Genomic DNA, 17,633 nt, shown 5'->3' with positions numbered 1-17,633 from the left:
CTACAGTGGACAGGTAAGGCTGATGTGGTGGTGCTTAATCATGGTGGTTCATAGGGACTTGTGTGTGTGTGTGTGTGTGTGTGTGTGTGTGTGTGTCTCACCATGCTTGCAGCTCCTGCTCAGCCTTTGCCCTCTCCTTCAACAGGCCTTTCTGCAGATCCTCAGTGATCTTCTTCCTCAGCTCCTCTTCATCAACTATTGGAGAGACAGACAGATAGGCCAGGGTGAGGCACTGTGAACCAGTGTGTGTGTGTGAGACATGCACTGTATGATGTGCCTGTGTGTGTTGACTTGCTGTGGGCAATAAAACATGGTGTGTGAGTGCTGTGAGAGTAGTGAGGTGGGACTGGCCTCTTGCCCCTCAGGCTCTCTTGCCTTATGAGCCATACAGTCAGAGGAGAGGAGAGGAAAGCTATACAGCCAGAGGAGGGGAAGGGAGGGCTATACAGCCAGAGGAGGGGAAGGGAGGGCTATACAGCCAGAGGAGGGGAAGGGAGGGCTATACAGCCAGAGGAGGGGAAGGGAGGGCTATACAGCCAGAGGAGGGGAAGGGAGGGCTATACAGCCAGAGGAGGGGAAGGCAGGGCTATACAGCCAGAGGAGGAGAAGGGAGGGCTATACAGCCAGAGGAGGGGAAGGGAGGGCTATACAGCCAGAGGAGGGGAAGGCAGGGCTATACAGCCAGAGGAGGGGAAGGGAGGGCTATACAGCCAGAGGAGGGGAAGGGAGGGCTATACAGCCAGAGGAGGGGAAGGGAGGGCTATACAGCCAGAGGAGGGGAAGGGAGGGCTATACAGCCAGAGGAGGGGAAGGGAGGGCTATACAGCCAGAGGAGGGGAAGGGAGGGCTATACAGCCAGAGGAGGGGAAGGGAGGGCTATACAGCCAGAGGAGGGGAAGGGAGGGCTATACAGCCAGAGGAGGGGAAGGGAGGGCTATACAGCCAGAGGAGGGGAAGGGAGGGCTATACAGCCAGAGGAGGGGAAGGGAGGGCTATACAGCCAGAGGAGAGGAGAGTTAGATCTGCCACGCACCACTAATCACCTGCGCTATAAAAACCTCATCACATACTCACACACAACCTCCCCACACAATTTGTTATTGCTTTACTTTCCCCCAATCTCCCAAACTCCTTGTATTTATGTCACTGGTGTCATGGCGTGTTTGACCGTGTGTCTTCTTGGTCCTATCTTGGCAGGTAATTAAGCATGAAAGTAAGACGTGGGGCGAGCTAAGAGGCCAAGACGTGCTCTGAAGGCAGAAGTGCCATGCGGTGCGTCGGTGCAGTAGCAACACTGCAGTGCTTGGAGAGAGAGAGAGAGAGAGAGGGGTGTGTGCTTACAGATGACTCAAGTGAGACTGGCGCATTACAGAGAGATGGGATAATCGCCATTGTCAGAGAGCCTATTATTATCAGGTAGACCCGGTCACAGTGTAGCGGTGAAGAACAGACAGACACACACACATCCAAATTGGCTGGCTGGCTAACTCCCATTCGCCAAACAAGTGGAACACCTATAATCTCTAACACACTGTAGAGCAGAGCAGGAAAGCCCTTATAGACTGTTTGTGACTGGAGCTTGTTATAGCCCAGCTTCTAGTCTGCTGGGTATCACACCCCCCCCCCCCCTCCCCTCCCCTCCTCGGTCCTGAGAAGGATCTAAAATAAAGATCCCCTCTAATGGGGGATAGAGGAAAGAGGGAGGGGAAAGGACAGGGATAGAGGGATGAGTGTAGGAGGGAGGAAAATTAGGGATGAAACCCCACTCTTCTATTCCCTGGACCTGGATTCAGTCAGCTTCACTTGAGAGATGTCCTTGGCATGGTGCTCCCGTGCGTGTGTGCGGAGTAGTCTCAGTCTCTGCTGAGTTAATTAAACTCTCAGGCTAACAGAGCCCAGGCACAAGCAGGTGTCCTTCCCTGCGTTAGCCAACTAGTGCATAATCAACCTGACTCATTACTAAGACCCCTCCTTGCTTCAGGTGAGTCATTATCTCAGACCGGATTGACACTATCAAAAATGACATTAAAATAGACAAGCATGCTTTTGCAGCTCTGTTACAATAATTTTATAAATGGGGCCTTTTTAGTCAATGGGAACCTTTATGTTCCCTTTGAGTATCAACAAGGATATCCACACCCTCCCCTCCGGTCTTTCCTGTGCCATCTACTGATTGTCCCATCAGTAAAAACATAGGCTAGAATCCTTCCGAAAGAAAGTGTCAAAGGAGGGTCTAAGTACGTTATACTGCCGCTTCTCATCAAGGCCAAGAATAGATAGCTGTTTGTTACCGTGAAGATAACCGGGCCCAATACCATATTTCACGGCGGGAGCTGGCATGGCATTAATCAAACAGTGGGTTGAGGGTAATGGAAGACCCTCCTCCATGTACCATCTCTCCGGGACGCTGATATTTGATAAGTGAATTAAAGATACTGCCCTTAAAACAGAAAAGAGCTCCACAGGTATCACTCTGGAGTACCAGCCTGCTGCAAGGAAGGTCAAACCTATTTATCTCGCTCTCTCATTTTCTCCTTCTCTCTGTCTAACCACCTCCCTCTCCTTACATCTCTTTTCCTTCCTCTCCCTCCCTCCCTCTCTCCAACCTTATTTCAGACAACAGAAAGAAGAAAGAGTATAAAGGAGGGTGGACAGAGAGCAGTCTGTAGAAACTTGGAGAGATAATGCAAAGGGAATGTTGTCATCTCCTGTGAAAAACAACACGTGGCAAATAGTGCATGACGCTAATCAGTTGAGAAAGTTTGACAACATGGTAAAACAAATGGCTGCAATCACTTCAATTGATACTGATAGAGAGTAGGCCCAGCACAGCTCTGTCACCAAGAATACATCAGAAACACTACCTGTAGAGCTAACTGGTGACAGCAACCAACACATTAGCTGAAGCAGGCTGAGAGAGTGTTAGAAGACTAGAGAGTAAACCTTCTGTGTAATCGGTATTGACTGGAATCCATTTTACAGCCACCAACACTCTTCCTAGAGATGGCCGGCCGCCCGACCAAACTGAGCAATCGGGGGAGAAGGGCCTTGGTCAGGGAGGTGACCAAGAACCCGATGGTCACTCTGACAGAGATCCAGAGTTCCTCTGAGGAGATGGGAGAACCTTCCAGAAGGACAACCATCTCTGCAGCACTCCACCAATCAGGCCTTTATGGTAGAGTGGCCAGAAGGAAGCCACTCCTCAATAAAAAAGGCACATGAAAGCCCGCTTGGAGTTTGCCAAAACACTCTCAGACCATGAGAAACAAGATTATCTGGCCTGAATGCCAAGCGTCACGTCTGGAGGAAACCTGGCACAATCCCTACAGTGAAGCATGGTGGTGGCAGCATCATGCTGTGGGGATGTTTTTCACCGGCAGGGACTGGGAGACTAGTCAGGATCGAGGCAAAGATTAATGGAAAAAATTACAGAGAGATCCTTGATGAAATCCTGCTCCTGAGCGCTCAGGACCTGAGACTGGGGCGAAGGTTGACCTTCCAACAGGACAAGTCCTTGAGTGGTGCCAGAGCCCAGACTTGAACCCGATCAAACTTCTCTGGAGAGACCTGAAAATAGCTGTGCAGCAACACTCCCCATCCAACCTGACAGAGCTTGAGAGGATCTGCAGAGAAGAATGGGAGAAACTCCCCAAATACAGGTGTGCCAAGCTTGTAGCGTCATACCCAAGAAGACTCGATGCTGTAATCGCTGCCAAAAGGTGCTTCAACAAAGTACTGCGTAAATGGTCTGAATACTTATGTAAATGTTATATTTCCGTTTTATTTATTTTTTCAATTTGCAAAAATTTAAAGAAACCAGTTTTTGCTTTGTCATTATGGGGTATTGTGTGTAGATTGATGAGGGGGGAAAAACAATTGAATCAATTTTAGAATAAGGCTGTAACGTAACAAAATGTGGAAAAAGTCAAGTGGTCTGAATACTTTCCGAAGGCACTGTATATAGCGTTTGGCCTGACTCAACAGTTATTGTGGTCTTACACAATTTTGTGAAGACTATGGACCAAACTGCGTAGGTCTGCAATTACAACCCTCATCATCATCCTCCTCCTCCATGTTCTCCCCGTACTTCCCCACTCCAAGGGTGTCAGCCGTAGAACGGGTTCTGATAGGATAAACACGTCAAGGGTCCTTCGGGCCCTCCATCGGCCAGGCGGGGGTCACAGACACTTCCAGATCAACAGAGCCCCCGTGTCAATCCTGAGTAGGACATGTAAATGTTAAAGAGATTAAAAACTCATCATCTTTTTTAGATGTTTTTCCTCCCAACCCCTAAACCCCGGTGAGAAAGAAAATCTAGAAAGGAGAGAGATAATAGACGGGATGCAAATTGCGTTTCATCAGACGTTTCATTAACCCCGGGACCCGCATAGAGGGCATAATCTGCAACATTACCACTTCTGCACGCCTCGCTCTCACCACGACGCTGCAGCCACACTTTTTCCAACACCTTCAAAAAGATAAACTACCGTAGTAGCCGCTGTCTCGTGCAAAACCGTCAATCTATTAATTTCACAGATTCACTCCCCTATCTTCGCCTGTAATTTAATCACAAGAATAACCGATCACTTCCCATTTGATGATGAAGACCACGGAAGCCATTTTAGAGGGAGAATGATATGTTGCCAGGTGTTTTATACCTCTCTCTCTCTAGTCATCTTTAAGCAGGCTATTAGGCTGAGATAGCCAGTGTGTGGGCGCTGGAGTATGAATATTTATAACCTGCATAGAGCGGTGTAGGAGGCTCAACCTTGACCATACTGTAATCAGCACACACGCGACTTGGGCGTGATTTAGCGACAGCCAAGTGGTCTAACTCGATACCACCACTCGTGGGCACACATAATCAACCCCCCCCTTCCTCATTAACTTAAGGTCGCAACCTTTATGAAAATTTGGTATTGGGCTCGAGTCTTGGTGACTTTTTAAACGAGACTTGCAGAGTTGCTAGATAGCAGAGTTTTTCAAAAAGATAAGACGCGATCGATACGCCAAGTTGACTTTTTCCTGTTGAGTGCATTTACACTGAGTGTATAAAATATTAGGAACACCTCTTTCATTGACAGACTGACCAGGTGAAAGCTATGATCCCTTATTGATGTCACCTGTTAAACCCACTTCAATCAGTGTAGATCAAGGGGAGGAGACAGGTTGGATTTTTAAGCCTTGAGACATGGATTGTATGTGTGCCATTCAGTGGGTGAATGGGCAAGACAAAAGATTTAAGTGCTTTTGAACGGGGTATGGTAGTAGGTGCTAGGTGCATTGGTTTGAGTGTGTCAAGCTGCTGGGTTTTTCATGGCCAACAGTTTCCCATGTGTATCAAGAATGGTCCACCACGCACAGGACATGGGCCAGCTTCCCTGTGGAACGCTTTCGACACCTTGTAGTCCATGCCCCGACGAATTGAGGCTGTTCTTAGGGCAAAAGGGGGTGCAACTCAATATTAGGAAGGTGTTCCTAATGTTTTGTGCACTCAGCGTATAATGGACATGGGATAACCTTGTTGAAAACATTTATCCTTTCTTTCAATGTCAACTTACATCACTGTGCTAGGAGGCCACCCACGGTTAGAAAATAATTTGAAGCAGTCACAAGAACACAATGAATGAAGGTTATAGCTACAATAACACTATAGAAACCTCCACCTGTGTACAGTAGTCATCTAGTAGCCAAACCACCATGCACCTGACCAACCCTTGACGGAAAAAAACGTTCGTCACATACTGAGGGAAGGAAGAGGAGGAGGAGAGGAGAAAGGAAGGGGAAAAAAGGGATAGAGAAATCTTTCTCCTCCAACACAAAGCTCATTAGCCAGATGTGAGTGTTATTACTGTCTGGTGATGTGGACAGGAACAGAACACAACTCTTACTCTGGTTGCAATGGTAACCTGTGTGGAAATATGCAGCTCTGTAATACTAACATACCAACTTAGGTAAGAGAGGAGAGAAACTTGCCACCGGACTGACTCGTGCTCCAAAACTTGCAACTTGACTTGTACTTGGTTAAATTGACTTATTGACGCGTCTGGGGTCCGTTACTTTCACCTACATTCAAAAAGACGTGTGGTCCAACCTTTGCTAAATAAAATGACCCATATCGAAAGATGTGGAGCTCAATCAACGGTTAAAAACAAACTATACTAGAACTGCCCAAAACACTAGCTACAATTAGCCTAGCTTCGCTAGAGCTCCTTGGTCTTTGGTGACCTTTGCCTTGTATCAAATGTCAAGTCTGGACATACTGTATATATAATGTACTGGGGCAGCAGGTAGCCTGGTGGTTAGGGTGGCGAGCCAGCAACCAGAAGTTTGACAGTTCGAATCCTGGGTCCAACTGGAAAAATCTGTCGGGAAGTGAGCTGGCAACCGGAGGGATGCTGGTATCAAATCCTACATGCCATTTCCTGCCGTTGTGCCCTTGAGCAAGGCACTTAACCACCCACAACAGCAGCTCCCCGGGCGTCCAGTGTGACATCCCACCGCACCTCTCCAAAACCTGTAGGAGTATGTGTGTGTGTGGCTTTCGGCAAGGTTGGGTTAAAAGCGTAAGTCAAATTTTGGTTGGACCTTGTGTACAATTAACCAATAAAGTGATCTTAATCTTAATATGATTATGAATAGGGTGAGAATGACATGCAAGGAAAAATAGACCGCTCATCTGTTAGGACTACAAACAAGGGTCCTTAACTGACCGAAAAGGAGCAAAAATGGAAAAAAAAAGAGTATAACCTTTTGCAAAGACACTAAAGAACATTCTTAAAAATGTAGCTTTTTAAGTGGAACTAGCTGACCATTTTTTTTCAATAATACACAATTCCCCCGCAAAAAATCCATACACATCCCCGCTAAAAAAAATAAGTGAGAGATTGCCGTGTTTATCTGTTAATCTGCAAAGCAATTAACGTGGACAATAGGGAGGGATTTTTTGACAGCGAGAAAAACGGAGAGCGAATGGCCGGGCGCTAATGAAAACAGATTTACACAAAAGTGGTTTTGTTAAGAATGTGTGAATAACGTGCCGTTATAAGACCAATTGTATTAACAATGTCCTCAAGTAGAGAGCCCAAACAGCATACCAAGATACAACTGATAGCATTACCTTACATTACAGCATGGCTGATAAGTGACTTGGGAGTTTTGCTAGGAAGATTTCCATTCCAGATGAACACTTAGGCAGCTAACGCACGCACGCCCACAGCCTTTTCATAATAAGGCCTGGCTGGTTTGTTGTGTGAAACTGAAGAGGTGTCTCTCTAATCACCAGAGGCAGTGCAGCGTGCCTTTAAGACGGCCACTTTTTAATTTCCACACCCATTGTGTGCCGTCAAGGATGGGGAAACCTCCTCGCCCACCGTTTTCATAATCTGTGATGGAACCTCCCACATCCCCATCGTTTCCTGCCTTACCTTAAACAGTCCTATCCCTATGGCGAAAACCTGATACACTCCGATACCAGTGTAAGGTGACCGTTAACATGCAAGACGCAAAGCAGCCCTAAGCAAATGAACTAGTGGAGGGAAAGAATGATTGACATTTTACACAGAAAAAAACAGTAAAAAGTTAGTTACAGGATTCCGACAAAAAGTAGGAAAAAGGGCAATCGTTTCAGCTGCCAAGTGGGATAAAATATAGGAAATGGCCCTAATTGCGGCATCAATTCATTAACTTTATTACAAGTAAGAATTAATGGTTTCATTAGCACTTTGGCGATGCCAATGAATCATAATACCAGAGGCCACTGTGAGCAGGATCCTGAGAACTAAGACTAATTACAATCAGAGGGGAAGGAATGTTTGTGTTGTAAGCGTGGGCTGACTTAAAAGTAAGGTCAATATTCACAAATGATCACCGAAAAGCTTGACTTCTAACCCACTGAACAGTGTGATGCCTGGGGTCATGACTGTGACCTACTGTGTGAACATGTCGATCTAAGCCAAAAACACTTTAGCTAATTTCAGAGGAAGTGGAGGCAGCAGTACGATTGACCACCTCTGAATTAGTTACGAGGTGGCCAAATACCAGCACACAGTGCAATAATCCAACTGAACCAGTAAATTATTTGACAGTCTCATTGACAGTTTGATTGGTGTGAATGAATGCATGTCATGTGAGCATGCTGCCACCGAGACACTTATGGCTGTACGCTATAGACCCTTTTCCAGTACACGACACACTGACGTCACGCAACTCTTGGCAGCAGTAAGAAAGCCTTCGACATCTGCGCCCATTCAACATAGCCTTGATTTACGTTTGTATTACTTCTAAACAAAACAAAATGGCTTCTCATACTCTTATAATGATGATTTCATTCTTGCTTGAACAGTCACTAAGATTATATTGTGATCTTTACAAAATAACTATTTTTGGATGCAGCAGTTGTTAGCTAGAATGCTAACAATCATTGATATAGGCTGTAGCAAAAGCTAGCCAAAGAGCCATTTTACTGGTTGAAGTGTTTTTTAAGTATAATGCAGTTGATTTGCGATGATGACACAAACATTATAGTAGGCAGGACATTCATATGAGCCTTAAAATCCAATTATAATCCAAAAGTAGTGTGAAATGCACTCATAAGCAACATGTAAATAGAGTATTTTTTTGCTGCCGTTCTATAAGAACTCCCCCTTGTTCTGCCACCAACTTGCGCGCATCTCCCTTGTGCGGCAATGTTTGTAAACACAGAAAGTAAACCTTTATGGCTGTACAGTATAGTAGAACTCACCTGCAGGTGGTGATGGTGGTGGAGGTGCTGCAGCCACTGGTTCTGGCTCTGGGGCGGGAGGAGGAGGGGCAACAACTTCCACTGGGAGCTGAGGAGGAGGGGCAGTGGGTTCACAAGTGGGCGGAGCAATGAATTCAGCTGGGGGAGGAGGCGGAGTGATGGGTTCGACTGCAGGCTGCAGGGAGAAAGCTTCCATTGGAGGAGGAGCAGACTCAACAGCAGGGGAGGAGGAGATGGACGCCAATGCAGAGGAAAGGGGAGGAGGTGCAATAAGCTCAATTACGGGAGGGGGTGCAATGGCCTCACTTATGGGAGGAGGTGCAATAAGCTCAATTACAGGAGGAGCAGCAATGGGTTTGATTACAGGAGGAGAAGCAATGGGTTCGATTACAGGAGGAGCAGCAATGGGTTCGATTACAGGAGGAGCAGCAATGGGTTTGATTACAGGAGGAGCAGCAACGGGTTCGATTACAGGAGGAGCAGCAATGGGTTCGATTACAGGAGGAGCAGCAACGGGTTTGATTACAGGAGGAGCAGCAACAGGTTTGATTACAGGAGGAGGTGGTGCAGGGATGGTAATGGGTTCCACAGCAACAGGAGCGGGAACAGGAGTGGGATCAGGGATGGGGGCCAGGGGTTGAACCGGCAGTGGGAGGGTTACCGGCTCAACAGCTGCAGGTGGCGGGGGGGGCGCCACAGGCTTTAAAGCAGCTAGGGGAGGAGGCGGGATCACCATGTCAATGATGGTCAGAGCTGCTACCTGTTCCATGGGGGGTGGGGGTGGAGCCACTACTTCAGTGACAGGTGCAGGAGGTGGTGGTGGTAGTGCGATGGGTTCTCTGGGTGGAAGCGAGGTGATGGGATCGAAGGGGGGTCTGAGGGGAGGCACTGGAATGATGAGGGGGGAGGGAGCAGCAACAGTGGGTGGGACCTGTGGAAGGGAGGGGGGAAGAAGGGGGGCTATGGGCTCCCTCATTCGGTTGATGACATTCTCAGAGAGCTGCAGAAGAGAGAGAAGAGCAATATGTGAGAGAAAACCAACGGGAGAAAAAAAAAGCACAACTAACAAGGATACCAGATCTGAACAACACTAAACACTTCAACTGCACTACACTCAAAGTCGAAAGGCAAGTTCTCACAATTTACTTTTCAAGTCTCAGGCTCAGCCTCAACCAATGTTAGCCTACTTAATCAACTCTAGGTGCACTAGCTCTATCACAATAGCCTGAGCAGTGTTTTCCCTATATGTATTTAGAAGTGGCACACCACCGCTGTTAAATTGTGTACACCACTGCAAAAAAATTAAATAATAAGCTAGTCCCCCACCCCCTGTTGAAAAAAATCCAAGGGGAAACACTGGCCTGACTCTCTAGTGTAGTAGTCTTCCCTTGCTCCCTTGGACAAGTGACAGCTCATGCCATTACAAAACATTACCCAATTTTCATCAAACTCATCTTTTAACACAATCAATCCTAATCTTTTCAAATACAGTCAGAATAGAATGCAATGGTGACCCACTTGAGCAATAACATTAGCTAGGCTAGCACTTGATCATGCCTCTCGGTTCCATTACATTACACACAAGAGTCATTGGATGAAGGAATCTTCTGTAGGGGGTGTTTTGTTAAGAGCCCCAGCGCTCAATCTGAACATTAACACGCGTTGCTTGCTGTACAGTTTTGGAAGCATAATGACCTTATCTTTCATATCAGCAATAAATAATTTTTTTAAAACAGAAGCTTAAATTGACACACCTTCATATGGTTAGGGTTCCCACACGGCCATATCTCCATGTTACAGCGCTTGTTTACCGACCACCTGTGCTAATTAGCTATCTAGCATGCTCTAAACACCTGTGTGTAAGCATAACTCAATAAGTGTAGTTTCGTCGGATGGCGGCACCCATAGCTGTATGGATCTGTAACTGCTACAGTAAGTGTATATTTTCTATTTGACGGATTCTTTCTCGCTGATAAAAGATAAGGGACATATGTTTCTAACGCCGTATCACAAGCAATGATTATTGACGTTTCTAAATGTTAAAACAGCGTCTTGATTGTAGTTTACATCAGGTAGTGGTGGGCGAAGCTTATGGCTGAAAACTGTAGAGCGAAGGCAGAATGCTGCCTAGAGTTTTCATGCTCTAGGCCTAGGCTATATTACATACTTCCAATGTATAACACTGGCTGTGCTATGTGGGTGTACTAGCTACAACTGCAAGGTGTGTTTTGTTTATTGATCTGTACAAACACACGTGGCAAGAATTCAGAAGGAAAACAACGATTAGTTACCGGAGTGTAACTCCAGTTCTATGAGTGGAGCGGAGCCCCATAGGGGAGCTCTGCTCCTAGTGGTTTACCCTCTGCCCTAAGGCAGCAACAGCCTGAGACAAAATTATGCACACACCTGCAGCCAATAGGAGCACAGGTGTCCCTATAAGAGGGGATGCCTCCCCTCAATCAGCCTCCCGAGATATTTATCTTCAGCGAGACTAGAGAGGGTCGGCAGGGCCTTAAGTCCTATGGGGCTCCGCTCCACTCATAGAACTGGAGTTACACTCCGGTAACTAATCGTTCTATATCGTGGAGCTCCGCCCCATAGGGGAGCTCTGCTCCTAGTGGTTTAAGGCGGAGCGTAGCGCTCCAAAATGTACTCCCTGCCGAGCCTAACACTTCCCATCGAAACGAAAAGGTCAGGCCTGGCAATGGCTGCAACCAAGTCCCGCAGTACTGCAACTAAAAACCCCTACGGGCGTCACAATATACCGCGTCATCGGTTAAAGACCCGCCCCACCTAGTCCAATGGCAATGCCAATGACTAGTGGGCAGATCACCAGAATAGAAGCCATACTAATCTGTACTAGCAGATAGATGTGCCTCAATATCCTGTGAAAACACTACCAACCACTAATGGAATGACACCAAATGTCACTCTACATTTGTGAACGCGGTAGACCGCCTCACTCACTCAATGGAATCCCAGAGATTAGTGTGCAGGAACAAAACATGGGTCATACTAAACTGAACAAGCAGATAGATTACCTCACATTCTGTCAATCAACGCATGCTTCTACTGTACTGAACCTGTCAGTCAGGAGTCATGCTACAAAATATGTTTTCTTATCCAAAGCGGACCTGATGGAAACCTTGTCCATAGTCCTGCTTTTTCCTCTCTTCCTAGCTCAAGATCTCCCTTCAGCTATGCTGAGTACAGACCGAGCCAAAGAGTTAGAAAACACATCTGTCCAAAAACACGTCTTCCTAACCAAAGCGGACCTGATGGAAACCTGTGTCCACAGTCCTGCTTCTCCTCTCTTTTCTTGCTCAAGATCTCCCTTCAGCCACGCTGAGTACAGATCGAGCCAGAGAGTTAGAAGACATATCTAAGAGATAGAAACGGATAAATGGAGACGGCGTCGACCATGATGCTGCTCTACAGATATCCTCTACCCCTGTTCCTCTGAAAAGGGCAGTAGAAGCCGCTACCCCACGAGTGGAGTGAGCTCTGATACCCTGAGGCAATTGCCGCCCCGCTGCCTCATAAGCTGTCTCAATGACTTCACAAAGCCAGTGAGACAACCGCTGTTTTGAAAGTGGTCTACCTAGTGCAGCCGCACCGTGACACACAAACAACTGAGGCGATGACCTAATCGCTGCTGTGCGCTCAACGTAACACGCCAAAGCGCGTACCGGGCACAGGCGATGGAGCTTCTCCTCACTCCTTTCTCTATGAGGAGGAGGAGAAAAAGCCCACAGCTCCACGGTCTGTGACCTATATGAACTCTTAATAACCTTCGGCACAAATGCCGGGTTAGGACGTAACACTGCTCTGCTCAGGTCACCATTGATGGCCAAGCAGTCAGGTCTCGTCGAAAGAGCACACAAATCACTGACCCGCTTAGCTGTAGTCAAAGCGAGCAACAGTGCTGTCTTAATAGACAGCATCTTGAGGGGTATTTGATTCAATGGCTCGAACGGCGACTTACATAGCGCTTCGAGTACCAAAGCCAAATCCCACTGAGGAAGCGTGACTCTAGGTGTTGGCCTAAGTCGCCGCGTTCCTAATAGGAAGCGTTTCACTAGAGGGTGGCTAAAGACATTGTCTCTGCCAAACCCCTCATGACAAGCTGAAATCGCTGCTGCAAACACCCTAATAGTGGCAGGCGATTTTTGCTTATCAAACATGAGCTGTAGAAAAGAGAGAATACTCTCCACCTGACAGCTCATGGGGTCTACACCTTGTGTAACACACCATCGTGAAAAAACGTTCCATCTACTGGCATACATCTTAGAAGTGGAACTGGCACGTGAACCCTGTATGGTCCTGATCACTGCATCAGATAACCCACGGCGCTCTAGCCTGTCCCTCTCAGCAGCCAGGCCTTCAGTGGTTGGCCGATTATGGGCAACTTCCCTATCGTGCCTTCCGCCTGAGACAACGCGTCCCGTCGATGTGGAATTGGCCAAGGTGGCGCAATCAACATCTGACTCATCTCCGCAAACCAAGGAGCCCCCGGGCGATCGGGCGCTTTCAGTATCACTGACAGCCCCCCTGACCTCACCCTGGCTAGCAGTGGGAGAATGCAGGACAGCGGAGGGAATGCATACAGGAGAACTCTCGGCCACGGTTGGTGCGCAAAGGCGTCCCTTCCCAGTGGCGGTTCGTCCTGTTCCCTCAGAGAGAACCACAGAGGACATTGCGCGTTCACGCGTGACGCGAATAGGTCCACCTCGGCTCTCCCGAATTGTTCCCAAATCTGGAGAACAATGTCCGGATGCAGACACCACTCGTCGTCTCGAGGACCCCCTCTTGACATGAGGTCTGCTCCTACGTTCAAGTAGCCCGGAATGTGTGCTGCTCTCAATGAGCGAAGGTGCTCGTGAGCCCACAGCCACAATTCCTCTGCCGCCCGATGGAGAGCAGGAGACCTGACTCCTCCCTGGCGATTTATGTGAGCTACTGTGGTCCGGTTGTCTGACCAGACCAGCACATCGCGACCCCGAAGGGTAGACGCGAAGTGGGTCAGAACCAGTCGAACCGTTTCCAACTCCAAGAGGTTGATATGACGACCTGATTGAGCCCACACACCTCCTATCGCTTGGGTCTGACATGTCCCTCCCCATCCCGTCAGGGACGCATCCGTGAATACTGGGATGTGAGAGGACACCTTTCCTATCGGGACTCCGTGCGTGAGAACGCGCGGGTTTCTCCAATAGTTCAGATCTGCACTGAGCGAGAGGGGAACCACCACCAACCGATGACGTTGACGCAATGGGTCTAGTCTTAGTTGGGCGAACCATCGCTGCATCCTGCGCATATGCAGGAGTCCCAGCGGAACCACAGAGTGGGCTGACGACATGAGACCCAAAAGTGACATGATCGACAGCGCCGTCACCGTGTGATTCGGACGACACTTCCTCAGGGCTAGCAACAAGGCTACCCTTCGGGGGTCCGAAATTCGAGCCCTCATCCTCCCAGTGTCTAGCTGTATCCCCAGGTAGACAATCTGATGAGTGGGCCAGGGCACGCTCTTTTTCCAATTCACAGCAAACCCCAGACTTGTGAGATGCATCACTGTCTGTGTTGTGTGAGTGATCGCCAGCTCTGCTGACGGGGCGAGAACCAGTAGATCGTCCAGGTAGGCTAGTAGCCGTATTCCCTGATGACGCAACGGTTCCAATGCCACCTCCACACACTTGGAAAATGTGTGAGGTGCCAGGGCGTACCCAAATGGCATCCTCGTGTATTCGTACGCCACCCCTTGAAATGCGAACCGCAGAAACTTCCTGTGACGCGGCTGAACCGGCACATGAAAGTACGCGTCCTTTAGGTCTATGCTTGTACAAAAGTCTCCTCTCTGGACACATTCCAGCAGACGTTTTGTCGTTAGCATTCGGAAGGGCCGTTTGGTTATGCTCTCGTTGAGAATGCGTAAGTCCAAAATCGGCCTCACTCCCCCAGTCTTTTTGGCCACTAGGAAATAAGGCGAATATAGCCCTTTGTTCCTTTGCTCCCGGGGAACTACTGTCACCGCCTCCTTCGCCAAAAGTTCCGTAATCTCTGTCATCAGAGCGGCCACTTTGTCTGGCGTTTTCATCACCGTCTCCACCACTCCCCTGAACGGGGGTGGGGTCCGGTGGAATTGGAGGGCATAACCCTTCTGCAACGTCTGTTCTAGCCAGTGTGAGAGGGTGCAGCTTCTTCGCCACTGCCAGCAATGCAGAGAAAGTGGCTGAGCACGAAGCTGTGGTGCATCCAGTAGGAAGGACCTGTATTCCTCTATGGCCCTTACCGCCACTGTTCCCCAACATTGAAGTAGTGGAACAGCCCAAGGTGGGCCTCCCGTGAAAGGGAGAGGAACCATCAATGCGTTCTGAGAAAGAAAGAGGAGCAGGGACGTCGTTTAAACCCGTAACCGTCGTATTCCTGCCCTCCTTGAACGCATCGCGGGTCTGAATTGCGCTGACCGAGGTCACAGCCTGCGGCAGGGCACCATCCCCAGCAAGCGATTGCGTCATCTTAGGTGACTGCAATTCGCTATCAGAGCCCTTCACTACAGTACTCCTAGAAGTCTGTAGTATGAGGTCTCAATGAGGTAAAACAAGGCGGCGCCTTGATACCTTCTTAACTTTCACCTTCTGTGTGTGTTCAACTCTGCACCCCTGGTGGGTTGATTCACGCTCAGTGTGGTGAGTACTGGCTCGTTCTGTCACGGGAGCTGATACTTTGGTTATACCCATAACCCTAGTAATCCGGCCCTCCGTGAACGTAGCATGGGTCTGAATCGCATTAGCCGAGACCTTGGTCTACGATAATGCGCCGTCCCCAGATAGGTGCTGTGTTACAATGCCTGGGGGCGCCGATACTCTGGACACCTTCGTGACCGGGGTAATCGGGCCCTACGTGAACGAAGCATGGGTCTGGCTCGTACTAGCGGAGACCTTAGTCTGTGCTAGTGCGCCATCCCCAAATAGCGGCTGCGTCCTCATGTCAGAATCTGACCGGGACAGCTGCCTTCTATGTAAAGCACTTCTTATACGTGAAGTGTGATGTGACGACCTGATTGAGGTCTTATGGATACCTACTCTAAGTGCCTGTTCAGCAACGCACCCTCGGTGGGCTGAACGGCTCTTAGAGTGGTAAGGAAGAGAGGTTAAAGGTGCCTCCCGCTAAAGGTGCCTCCCACGAGCCCTCAACGTACCTAGCCAAAGAAGGCATGGCAGGAGCCACTGGCTCTGCCGCCTTCCTTGGCCTGGAATAAGGACCGCCCTCCATCATATCAACCTCCGGTGCGGAGGGAAGAGGGGGCAGCCCTATCTCCAGACGTTGCGCAGCTCTCTCAATGAGACCCGGAAAATCCGCTCTCAGAGAGGCTGCAGCGAAAGAGAGAGCTTCTGATCTCTCAGAGCTCGTATCCCCTTCGCTATAGGGACTACAAGCCCTCTCGCTCTCCAAAGGAAAGGGGGGCTTGAAAATATGAGGGATGGGGTCCGACTGTTCCATTGGAATGCCAGACCCCTCCTCAAAGTCCCTATCTTCCCCCGAGTCTGCACCGTCGGACGACGCCTCTGAAGCAGAGGCTAGTATCGACAGCACGTCCTCAAGGGGGATGTCCTCCCTGAAAAACACCCAACGCTGCTTCCTCTCCTTTAAAGAAAGGAGGGCGCAGGAGGCGCAATTCGGGGGACTGCAGACGCCTTCCTTGGCATGCTGGGATCCCAAACACACGAAACACAGGTCGTGGTGGTCACCGGCCGCCATGGAAGTGCATCTGCACTGAGCTCTGAAAAGAGCTTTTGGGGGTGGAAAATCTCCCGGTGTGCTCATTTAGACGACGTTGATGACTGGAATATCAACGGCGTTTTTCGTCCTGAGTCTTCGTGCTTTGTCTCTTCTTGGCTCTTCAGTCTAGTCATCCAGTCGCTGAAGAAAAAGGGAGGCTGATTGAGGGGAGGCATCCCCTCTTATAGGGACACCTGTGCTCCTATTGGCTGCAGGTGTGTGCATAATTTTGTCTCAGGCTGTTGCTGCCTTAGGGCAGAGGGTAAACCACTAGGAGCAGAGCTCCCCGATATAGAACCACACACCAGCTGATTCTTCTATGTAAACAAGAAACATTGGCTTGAGTCTTCTAGCAACAAGGTGCTTCACAATGGGCATTTTCGTGCCAACTAGTCTTAACTTGAAACTAAACTAAAGCCTCAACCTATATTTAACTTCAATTGGCACGCAGGGACCATCTGCAACAGTTAAACCACTTATAAGCTTACACGACAGAGGGAAAGTAGACGACACGTGTTTTACATGACATGGATTTAATGGTGCAAAATGGACTAAACTGTAATGTTAATTACAAGGTCATAAAATAAAAGTATGATCTATTATACACAATGTAATTACTACGAACTAGGCCTAGCTGTATCTATTCATTCATAATTTAGACCACGCGAGGCCATTGCATAAACGTCAGTATCAAACTGACAGCAAGTTAGCTAGCTAGCCTAGTTATGCTAGCTACCATAACAAACGTTACTCTGGCATAACATTGCCTATTTGTTTGGTAATAAGGATATAATAATGCAGTCAACAGTAGTTCCTATCATTTTCAACTCGCTTCAATACTTAATTGTTGTTATCCTTTCAGCACTCACCCTTATGCCCTTCACAACTGTGATGTTGTCATTTTCATCCGACTCAAAGGACACCCGGCGCGTGCTATTGTTCGCTCCCATCTCTGACTACAATCAGCGAAAGTGATACCTTACCGCATGCAATGGAAATTGTTGTCATCCACCTGTTTTTAGGCAAAATGCTCAAGTAGTACACCGGGGACAGGGAGCTACAGGGCCGCACGCCACTGGAAGCACGTACGTACACACTTCCGTAGTAT

General features: G+C 48.5%; 1 protein-coding gene across 2 annotated transcripts in view; it reads right to left on the bottom strand.

Annotated features, from left to right (window-relative positions):
• chchd3a (coiled-coil-helix-coiled-coil-helix domain containing 3a) overlaps window positions 1-17,633 on the bottom strand; it is a 97,252-nt gene extending 79,619 nt beyond the window's left edge. The window contains exons 1-4 of one of the 2 annotated variants that reach the window (XM_084162370.1): window positions 17,395-17,633; window positions 9,504-9,743; window positions 8,744-8,831; window positions 102-195 (exon numbers count right to left, since the gene is read on the bottom strand). In XM_084162370.1, the coding sequence (XP_084018496.1) occupies window positions 102-195; window positions 8,744-8,831; window positions 9,504-9,743; window positions 17,395-17,475 (503 nt within the window). In that variant the 5' untranslated portion in view covers window positions 17,476-17,633. Of the gene's footprint in view, window positions 1-101; window positions 196-8,743; window positions 8,919-9,503; window positions 9,744-17,394 lie in introns of both variants that reach the window. The other variant, XM_084162369.1, reaches the window with a different exon arrangement.

This window comes from Coregonus lavaretus (assembly GCF_964263955.1).
Source record: "Coregonus lavaretus genome assembly, chromosome: 5".
In the NCBI taxonomy this organism is placed as follows: Eukaryota; Metazoa; Chordata; class Actinopteri; order Salmoniformes; family Salmonidae; genus Coregonus; species Coregonus lavaretus.
This window is presented reverse-complemented; position numbering and strand designations above follow the sequence as displayed.